Genomic DNA, 11,346 nt, shown 5'->3' on the forward strand with positions numbered 1-11,346 from the left:
GTATAATCCTGATTTTCCCTTGAAACAAGAATTTAGATCCTTTTTTGGTTATGAAGATACAAATGCAGCAATTCCTTTAGAATTGCTTGAACGAATGATCCCTAGGATGATTGATGGTGGGGATGAGTTCAAGCAACTTTTTGTGTTGCATGCTATTTCTTCTTTCTTAGCCCCAACCCAAAACAGAACAATAGACCTTAAGATTGTAAAGTCTATAGTAGATTCGAATAAGATTAGTTCTTTTAATTGGTGTAAGTATGTGCTTGATCAGTTTTGTGACTCTGTTGTTAGATATCGTAAAGGAAAGGTGCAATTTTTTTCTGGATGCATTGTTTTGTTGGAAATAATTTATTTTCATCGTTTGAAATTCAAGAATATCTCTTTGCCATCCTCTTTACCCCTTATCTCTCATTGGACTGATAAGGATGTGTCAAAAAGAATTAAGGAGGAAACATCTGCTAATCATTTTGGCAGTGGTTTAATTTTGAGTACATATCCCGTGAGTCAGACGATGGTTTTTGAGTATGGTCAAGCTGTTGGGTTAAAGGTGAACAACGTTGATATTGGTCAACCAAGTGTAAATGCAGAACCCTTCAGAGATCAAACAGTGCAAGACGATGATAAAATTGAGTTTCACTTGCCGTTAAATGCAATGCGTAATTCTGAAATACGCCAAGTAGCTGAGGATGTAAGTATGATCTTACTTATTTATGTATAACAAACATTTTGATGATAACACAGTAGCATTCTCCTGTATCTTTAAGTATGATCAAACACAGTAGCATTTTAATCACAAACATTTTAAGTATGATAACACAGTAGCATTCTCCTGTATCTTTAAGTATGATCAAACACAGTAGCATTTTAATGATAACATTTTAATGATATGCACAGTAGCATTTTAAGTATGTAAGTGTAAGTATGATCAAACAGTAGCATTCTCCTGTATAACAAACATTTTTCAAATTTTCAAAATAGAACACAGTAGCTATACATTGTCATAGTAACTTTTAATCACAACATAGTATCTTTTTCTAAGAACATAGTAGCATTCACCTTGGCAACAAATATTTTTCAAAATTTCAAAATAGAACACAGTAGCTATACACAGTCATAGTAACTTTTAATGATAACATAGTATCTTTTTCTAAGAACATAGTAGCATTCACTTTTGGAAAATAATCATAACATAGTATTTTAAGAACATAGTTACTTTTAATTTGAACAACATTTAACTTTATCTTTACTTATTTTTGTAGGAAATATGTGAGTTGCTGATGCTGATGAGGAGAGACACTCAAGTTGTCTCCGAGTTTTACATGCAGAAAATTAAGTTGTTTTTAGAACAAAAACGTTCATTTTCTTCTCCTCCGGTCCCTTTTCCTGATGTTCCTTCTACCTCATCCACACCTTTTTCTTAAACCCAAAGTTTTTTCATGAATCCTACCGTGCTCAATACAATCGATGAGATAGTTGACACGGTTAAATGGGTTACCTCTATTCCCAGGATGGTGAATGAGGTTTTTGTTGCTGATGAGGGTGATGTAGATGTAGATGTAGTGGATGAGGTTGAATTGGATCAAGTTGTAAATAATGTTGTAAATAATGTTGCTGATGAGGGTGATGATGATGTTGTAAATAATATCACTGTTTTTGAAAGCCATGGTTATGAGAATGTATTGATACATGGCAGGGCTAAGTGTTCCATTCCTTTCAGAGGTGTGAATGATAAATTTACATATGTTTCACATCTGCTGAAGTCAAACAAAAAATATATGAGAACTCTTGGTTCGTTACTTCAAGAAACAGTTGACTATTGTTTTGTTTCTGATCAATGTTTTGACAATAGGTGAGTCTTTTTTTTTGGTTTTTCTTTTTATGTGATTTTTGTTTTTTATTATACTTATTTTATTCCTTTTTATTTGACAGTGAATTGCTCGTTAATTATGAGGACAATTTGAGGATTCAAAGGGAAGAGTTTTATACTCTTGGGGATCCCTCAAAGTGTACTCATGTTTCTGTTGTGGATTGTTGGTGTTTATTGCTCAATGAAAATGAAAAGAACAAGCAATCTTCAAAAAAGTTCTTCTTTAGTGCTAGTTCTAGTGTACGTTTTTTGTCATTTTTATTCTAAATTACTTTTCTTTTATTTTAAATTATTTTTAGTTATTTCATTGTTTTTTTTTACAGCTTGCTTTGTTGGATTTTAATAATAATGGTGGTTCTGAACAAATTGATTTAATTTGTGATTCTTGGGTCAAATGGGTGGATTTCAACCAAGTTGATTTGACTAAGTTTGATCTGGTAAGATATTTTTTTAATGATTGATTGGCTTATATAGTCACTATTTTAGTTGTTATAGCTACTAATAGGTAGTTAGTACTTGTGCAGTCACTTTTTTTAGATATATTTATTGATTCAGTGATATATAATATACAGATTGTTGTCCCGATATTGAAAGGCAGTCAGTACTTCTTACTTCTTCTGAATATGAAGTTAAGAATGGTTCAATGGATAGACAATGTGAACCATACTGCTGTTTCAGAAGAAGAAATTAGAAAGCTCGGTGACACTATGGTATGTGTAGCATTTTATTATCCTGAAAAACCTTTTGCCTATGTTGCTAAGATTATGAAATATTTATTAATAAATATTTAAATGAAACTTTTGTAGAAAGATTTGTTGTCAACAATTTTTGATGATAAGATGCAAGCTACTCATGTTATTCCATTATGGAAAATGGAACGAGTTCCCACCGATTGGAAAATGACTGCTAGGACGAACATTGAAAGTGATGTATTTATGATGATGAGCATGCTGTTTTTCGAGGGAACAGTTGATTTCCAGTGTCCAATATTGAATGCAATTACGATTTTTCTTCTTAATATTATCTTTAAATGTATTTTTTTGAATGACATTCTAATTAAAAGATTCAAACTAAATGTATTTTCTTTTTATGTAGGCTCCATTGAGACATGTGGCAAGAGTTAAGATTGCCGGATCTTTATTGTTATCTGATTTGAACAAACAAAGATCCAAAGTTTTAGAAGAGCTGTCCAATTTTAAAGATAAAAGACGCTCCATTGCCAAACAAGTTTCTATCAGAAGATTAAAGATTCGTTAATGTGAAGTACAAGATGAAGTTGTGAATTTTTAAGTTGTACAAACATTTGATGGAACATAGTAGATAATCAGGCACTTAGGCTTAGGCTTTAGGTCCAAACTCCAAAGTGTTAACAGGACTTGAAACATTATGGTGATTGGACTTTGAAACATTAAGTATTAAACCTGCAAGAGCAAGGTTTACACAAGCATTGATTTTCTTTCTAATTAAACATTATGTGTCATTTAGGTTGGATGGGCCAAATGTAGTTTAATTCTTCTATTTGTTTCTAACAATCTCTCGCATTGATTTGTTTTGGTTCATGTAGGAATTATAGTTTTAGCATTTTTTTTGTTGTTGCTTGAGTATCATATCAAGCACTTCATTCAAAGTACAATTACGTATAAAGAAATTATAAACATTACAACTGATTTACCGACTGCTAGCTTGGGAAAAATAATCCACCCACAAAATTCAATGCATGCTCATCGTATAAAGCCAAAAGCAAGATTTTAGGCTCTAATTCCCTTATCACATACAATTATGCAAAGTCATTTACAATTAGGCTTAATGAACTTTGACTTATTTTTATTCAAAAAAACATTTCTCAAAAATTGGAAAAAAAAAAATTAGGCTTAATGAACTTTTTAATTTTTCCAAGAAGAAGCTGATGGTAAGGCACAGCAAACAAGTAAGTGCACTAAACAACAAAGACTAAGAGATGTGGGCTAACAGGTGAACAAGTAAGTATGAGCTTGCTTCAACAAAGGAATAAATAACTAAACTCAATATATGCTTCATACAGACTCATACAAACTCTGTAGAAGTAAAGACTTCAACAAAATTCAACAGAAAGATCTTTTATGAACAACCTGTTCAAGAGTGAAAAAAAGAGCAAAAATACACATTCAAGAATTTCAAGAATGACGACTGTACCAAAGCAACAAAGCATAGCTAATAGCATAGTTTTCCCAGGATAACATCGATTGTGTGGAATCATTTTGAAAGGGTGAAGAACGCTGATATATGTTATGCTGATATTTTTGCAACAAAGTTTTTTCAAAATTACAAAACAGAAGACAGTAGCTATACATTGTCATAGTAACTTTTAATCACAACATAGTATCTTTTCTTAAGAACATAGTATCATTCACTTTTGCAACAAAAGTTTTTTCAAAATTACAAAGGAGTTGTAATTACAAAGTGGTATGCTATGTTGTTGGTGCTAACCGCCCCCCTGTATGGTAAACAAAGGAATTATATATATGAGAACTCTTCATCTATCTGTTTTTTCAACATAGTATTTTTTGCCAAACAAAAAATATATGAGAACTCTTCATCTATCTGTTTACCAAAAAATATTTTTTGCCAAAGGAATTAAATTTGTTCGTTGATCAAAAAAATGAATGCTTTAGATTACTTCTCACCCTTCTCATTTTCATATCCCTTCTCATTTGATCCAAAATCTGTCCGGTTAATCAATAACGAGTTCGATTTTATCAATCCGATTTTTGAATTTTCTGCAGATATTCATATCAAACCCATGTGATGTAAATATCAAGTGAGACAGTGATTAAGAAACCAAAACGGTTAACATCGGTTGTGTGGAATCATTTTGAAAGGGTGAAGAACGCTGATATATGTTATGCTGATATTTTTGCAACAAAGTTTTTTCAAAATTACAAAACAGAAGACAGTAGCTATACATTGTCATAGTAACTTTTAATCACAACATAGTATCTTTTCTTAAGAACATAGTATCATTCACTTTTGCAACAAAAGTTTTTTCAAAATTACAAAGGAGTTGTAATTACAAAGTGGTATGCTATGTTGTTGGTGCTAACCGCCCCCCTGTATGGTAAACTAAGGAGTTTTCTTGGTTAGACTCAATTCATAAGAGGAACAAGAGAGAGCATGTAGTATGACCGGAATTCTATTTGATAAAGAAGCATTCGTTATCAAACCGTGGGATGCAAAGATGTCATATAAAAAAAATAGATGAACCAAAATGCCTATTTGGTAACTCAGCATGTCGAGTATGATTGGCTCCCGTTATGGTGCTCCAAATGTAAACAATTTGGGCACATGAATTGGAGTGTCGGGTTGGCATCAAGCAAACCAATCACCGGCCTAATCTGTTGGTAAATGAGGATGGTTTCAGGCCGGTAAAGTCGAAGTGGGTGAGAAAAAATAAAGGTTTATCAATTGACCAGAAAACCGCCATGTTTAATGGGCAAATTTAGCAGCATGTAGGAATCCTAAAATTGCAGTAACAGCTGATGTTCCTAAACCTTGTGCATCCACTAGTAAGGAGGATGCTATGAATCCAGCAGAACATCCGTGTGCATAACCAGTCAAATGTACAGAAGACAGTAGCTATACATTGTCATAGTAACTTTTAATCACAACATAGTATCTTTTCTTAAGAACATAGTATCATTCACTTTTGCAACAAAAGTTTTTTCAAAATTACAAAACAGAAGACAGTAGCTATACATTGTCATAGTAACTTTTAATAACAACATAGTATCTTTTCCTAAGAACATAGTAGCATTCATTTTTGCAACAAAAGATTTTTCAAAATTACAAAACAAAAGACAGTAGCTATCCATAGTCATCTAAATATAATCTCTTTATCTATCTGTTCTTCAGCATCAATTTTCCTGCATAACAAAAATTTTGCACTTTCATTTACATAATCAAACTATTAAATAAGGATACAATAAAATATAAGCAAATTATATATATTTTATACCTTAAGTGGGGTATCTTTTGTTGATGGGCAATTTCGACTATCATGATAATCAAATTTACCACAAGTTTTGCACTTTCTTTTGGGCTTCTTGCTTTGCTCAATAGTTTGTTCCTTTTCCCCAATTATTCTTTGCCTTTTTCCTTTGTTCTTTGATTGGATTGGGTTTTGTATTTCCATTGTCGAAGATGAACTTGTGCCTACTAACAATTCGATTTGTTGCTCTTTAGTAATGTCCACCCTCACATCATCACTTTCCTCCAATTTTCTACTAATATCTTTTAGGTTTTGTAAAAGTGATTGTAAATCACTCTCACTCCGTTGAGCTAAACCTACACAATTGAATATTTCACACCAAACTTCCCCCAACAACTTCCCCACGTTGTTACACTTTTTGCTCTCTTCAATCAGATTCCCATGCAAATCAAAAATAGGCTTCTTTAATGCTAGCTTCGTCCAACGATCTAAAACATATTGCTTTGGTATTTGTGTTATTTGTCTTGCACTCATAACACAAATCGCATGGGAACATAATATTCCTATCCGTTTAAATAACTTGCAATCACAATCTACCTTCAACTCGTCAATCGAACTTCCCAGTATAAAATTCACCTTGTACATCTTACTTACCGTTGAGTCCAAAACAGTTATACTTTCCACACTTTCATTCTTTTCAATACTTTGAATATAAGTTTTGAAACAAGACTTATAAACTTCATTTTGAAAAAGAAAAAAAAATTTTCTAGTATAGACTTCACCGGCATGTTTTTCAATCGGCAATGGTGTTTTATATTGTGGGTTTGTGTGAAGTGATTCAGCATTGAGCTTATCTTGTTTGTACCTCTGTGCATCCATTGCACTTTCATAACTCATATAAAATTCAACAAGTGTCATGTGAGGGTTTGAAAAGTGGTTGAAGAAACTATTAACACTTTCCGATCGGGATGTAGTTCTCAAAATCCCCCCCAATGGGATATCCCTAAAATATGCGGGTATCCATTGATCTCGTATACTAAATATACTAGTAAACCATTTATCTGTTTGAAGATTGTATTTGGTCATAATTCCCTCCCATTTTTCTTCAAATTCATCTTCTTCTTGATCAATATTCCACACACACCCATTTAATTCTTTCAAAAAATCTTCATTTTTGTTCAATTCCGGTCCAACTTTATCAGTCACTTTACTCATGATGTGCCACATGCAAAGTTTGTGTATTGTGTGTGGAAATACATTTTTAATCGCAATTTTCATTGCAGGGTCTTGATCAGTTATCAAATATGTTGGCATACACTCCCCCATACAATGTAAAAAAGTTCTAAATAACCACTCAAAAGATTCACTATCTTCCTTAGCTAATAAACCTATACCAAATGTAATACAAGACTTATGATGATCTACTCCGGTAAAAGGGGCTAAAACCATGCTATACTTATTGGTGTTATAAGTACAATCAAAAGTAACCATTTCTCCAAATAAACAATAATTCTTTCTACTTATCGCATCGGCCCAAAATAAACGTGATATGTGGTCCTCCTCATCTAAAGCATAATCAAAATAAAACCCCGTGTAAATATCTCTTTTTCTGATAAAATTCTCGATCAACATCTTCCCATCATCTCCTTTGATATATGCTTTCAAATCCCTATGGAAATTCTTAAAATCTTGCATTGTCACTCCCACATTCTCATAACTCCCGACATTTTCCTTAAACAATCTAAAGGATTTGACCGGTCCTATATTAACCCGTGCATTCTTAGATATGAAATTTTTGTGCAACAAAGTCATTTTCCTATTACCCAATAAAAATTGACGCGATGTAGGGCTAACTAGACAATGATTGTGCGCCTCTTCGAATTTTAAAACATGGTATGTTCTCTTCGCTATGTCATATTTCAAAATCAATCTAGCTTTACAACCAATTCTTTTGGTTGATCTCTTATAACGTGCAACAACATCTGCACTTTTCTTAGGGTTAGGTTTTATGATACCCTCCCTACTACAAACAAAATATTTTAAAAAAACAATACCCTTTTTTTTGTAGGTAGTAGATGAACGTATATCAAAACCGCAAATTTCAGCATATTTACCATAAAAATCTAAGGCTTTCTCTAAGTTTTCAAAAGCCATACCAACAAATGGCTTTTTATCAAACTCACAATGAGGAATCCACAGGGTTGAACCATTTGGGGTAACTTGTGTAATAGTTCTTGGAGTTTGAGTCCCTGTATAACAATCCAAAGTTTTTCCAAAATTAAAAAAAGAAGGCAGTAGCTATACATCGTCATAGTAACTTTTAATCACAACATAGTATCTTTTTTTAAGAACATAGTAGCATTCACCTTGGCAACAAATATTTTTCAAAATTTCAAAACAGAACACAGTAGCTATACACAGTCATAGTAACTTTTAATGATAACATAGTATCTTTTTCTAAGAACATAGTAGCATTCACCTTGGCAACAAAGATTTTCAAAACTTTCAAAAGAGAAGACAGTAGCTATACATTGTCATAGTAACTTTTAATCACAACATAGTATCTTTTTCTAAGAACATAGTAGCATTCACCTTGGCAACAAATATTTTTCAAAATTTCAAAACAGAACACAGTAGCTATACACAGTCATAGTAACTTTTAATCACAACATAGTATCTTTTTCTAAGAACATAGTAGCATTCACCTTGGCAACAAAGATTTTCAATATTACAAAAAAAAGACAGTAAATATGCACAATCATAACTTAGTCTTTTTTTTTTGAAGAACATAATAACATTACCTTCTGACAATTCTTTTTCATTGTTGGAAGTTTTTGATGAATCTTCCACATTTAGCACTTTTTGTAAATCTTCCATAGTATCTCAATCTGAGTCTGTTAATCAAAATCAACAAGAAGATTCACATCAAGATCTGAGTCTGTAAATCAAAATCAACAAAGAAAAACGAAAATGAAAATTTGACTCTCAGTTTTGAAGATACTAAATCGAAAACGAAAATGAAAAACTAAGAAATCAATCAAAACAAATCTGAATTTGTAAAAGGTACACATAAGAAAACGAAAACAAGTAAAGATTTTTGACAGACTAAGTAATCAAGAGAAGAGGAACATTTTCGCAGAAGAAAACGAAAACTAAAAAATGAATCAAAACAAATCGAAAAATAAAAACTATAAAATGGTAAATTTCTAATTTGCATACCTTAATTCAATAGAAGAGGAAGATTTCGCAGAAGAAATCAAAGGTTTTTCGAAGGTTTTTCGAAGGTTTTGAAGGTTTTTCGAAGAGTATAGCTTGGAAGAGAGAAGGCGCTTGTGTTCTTCAGAAAAAACCGAATTAGCTTTTTTTTTTTTTTGCCCTATTTTTTCCGGCTTGATATCTAGACCATTAGATCTTTGAGAAATCGACGGCTCAAAATCCTTCTCACCCTTCTCATTTTCATACCCCTTCTCATTGGATCCCTCCCCTATATATATATATATATATATATATATATATATATATATATATATATATATATATATATATATATATATATATATATATATATATATATATATATATATATATATATATATATATATATATATATATATATATATATATATATATATATATATATATATATATATATATATACAGTGGCGGACCCAGCTAGGGGCAAGGGGGGGCAGTGGCCCCCCCAATCTGAAAAAAAATAAATGAGATTTAAAAAAAAAAAAATTTAATTTGCGACCACTTAGCGACCACCTAGCGACCAAAATCCCGTCGCTAATCACCTTTAAAAAAAATTAAAAAATAAAATGATGTTGCTTCCATTTAAAAAACAAAGCAAACCCTAATCGCATTCCGTTTTTATGTGTTCGACATTCCACATAGACAAAACCTTCTCCAAATCTCCACGACTCCATCGACCACCGCCAGTCCGCCACAGCCCACAAACGGCCGGCCAAGTTCCGGTGTTCCTCTTCTTCGCTGCAAGTCTACAACTGTCATTCGACATTCGACATTTTTCTTCGCTTCTTCCTCTTCTTCGCTAATCGCTTCGCCAGTCGCCTGTACGCCTACTCGCTTCCTCTTCCAGTCTTCCTCTTCTCTTCAATTGTTTAATTGTGAGTTCCATGCTTCCATTACTTATTTAATTGTTAATTTGTAATTGTAATTGTTAATTTGTTTAATTATTTCATAGCTTCATTAGTTCATTGTTAATTTGTTTAATTGTTGATCTTTGATTCTTGATTCTTGATTCTTTGATTCTTGATTATTGATAGTTTAATTGTTTGTTTAATTGGATAATTTGTTTGGTACTTTGGTGATTGAGATGAGATTCAACAAGATGAGATTCTTGATTCTTGATTAAAATTGGTGGTTATTAGGTGGATACGGGTGTAGAAAGTCTGAATCGCCAAATGTAATGGGTTGTTGGTGGGTATAAAGTCTTACCCACCTCATCCTTTACCCCATCCACTGATGCTTGTGTTTAATGTAGTATTTATGCCCCGATCTTGATTTGATTTTAAGCCTTTCCTATGTGTTTCTTATTCCATTTAGGTCATTTGTATTCATTTTCTATGAACTTGTTGGTGTAGTGTTTGAATGTTTTTCAGGTCTTTTAGCCATTTTGAAGTAAGAACTAACACTTTTGGGTATAAAGAGGACCTCAAAATCAAAACACACATCTCCAAAATAAAAACATTAAGATTCATGCCAAAACATTGAAGGAGTCGAGCTTGGTCGACTGAGGGTCGACCGCATAGCATGGCGAATTTGAGGATGCAAAAAATTGACTCGACTGAACCAGTCGACCAGTCGACCCATGCTAGTCGAGTTGACTGGTTCGGTCATGATTATTGACTTCTTATTTTGGCTAGTGATATTTTGCCTCTCTCCTCCACCAATCCTTTTCCTTGCGTGCCTAGTCTTCCTCCTAGGAAGCTGCTCCTAATCAAGAAAAAGGTTGCTTGTTAGTTCACCTAAACAATCATCATGAATGCAAGTGGAAAAGATATAACAAAGATTGCATTATTAGAAAATAATTCAACGATGGGGCTATTCACAATCATGGTTATCAAAATCCTGATTCTGATATACTATTTTATGACTTTACGATAAAAAACAAGTTATCCAGATCTTAAGTATGATGTTAATATTGGCATGATCATACGATCCTACCAAGATCAAGAACATTAGTGATAGCATCATAACACGTAACTCTGCCATCTTTACATTTGGGAAAAAATATATGATTTGGATGAAAAATGATAGAATTAGGGTTTATGTTTTGGGGAAAAAAGTTGAAATTGATGACATTTGAAATGGTGAGTCGCATAAATAGACATACAACAGCCTTAAAGCGTCGAAACTAACGTTTGTTAACGTTTTATATGCAAAAAAGTCACGGTGAACAATTTGGTAAACCTCAGGGTTACCGCGTGGATTTTTTAAAAGTTTTGGTTACCACGTGGAAAACCCAAAACCTCAGGGTTACCACTTGGGT

The 11,346-nt window shown here is 32.6% G+C and overlaps 1 protein-coding gene across 1 annotated transcript; it reads right to left on the reverse strand.

Moving 5' to 3' along the window:
- Positions 1 to 3,205: 3,205 nt before the first annotated feature.
- LOC130805523 (protein FAR1-RELATED SEQUENCE 5-like) lies at positions 3,206 to 8,708 on the reverse strand. Its single transcript, XM_057670294.1, has 7 exons — positions 8,633 to 8,708; positions 5,992 to 8,080; positions 5,859 to 5,895; positions 5,395 to 5,479; positions 4,524 to 4,623; positions 4,040 to 4,137; positions 3,206 to 3,288 (listed from the first exon to the last, which is right to left on the reverse strand). The coding sequence occupies exons 1-7, from the start codon at positions 8,706 to 8,708 to the stop codon at positions 3,206 to 3,208; spliced, it is 2,568 nt and encodes an 855-aa protein (XP_057526277.1).
- Between the last annotated feature and the right edge of the window lie 2,638 nt (positions 8,709 to 11,346).

The sequence above is a fragment of the Amaranthus tricolor genome, chromosome 2, assembly GCF_026212465.1.
Source record: "Amaranthus tricolor cultivar Red isolate AtriRed21 chromosome 2, ASM2621246v1, whole genome shotgun sequence".
NCBI lineage: Eukaryota > Viridiplantae > Streptophyta > Magnoliopsida > Caryophyllales > Amaranthaceae > Amaranthus > Amaranthus tricolor.

Bases quoted from the DNA above. Each gene is read 5' to 3' on its own strand.
- LOC130805523 (XM_057670294.1), bottom strand. From the start codon at position 8,708: ATGGAAGATTTACAAAAAGTGCTAAATGTGGAAGATTCATCAAAAACT. The intron at 5,896-5,991 runs GCAAAGAATAAT...TTATCATGATAG, and splicing joins TCAAAGAACAAAGGAAAAAG to TCGAAATTGCCCATCAACAA. The intron at 5,480-5,858 runs GTATAAAATATA...GACAATGTATAG, and splicing joins CAAAAGATACCCCACTTAAG to CTACTGTCTTCTGTACATTT.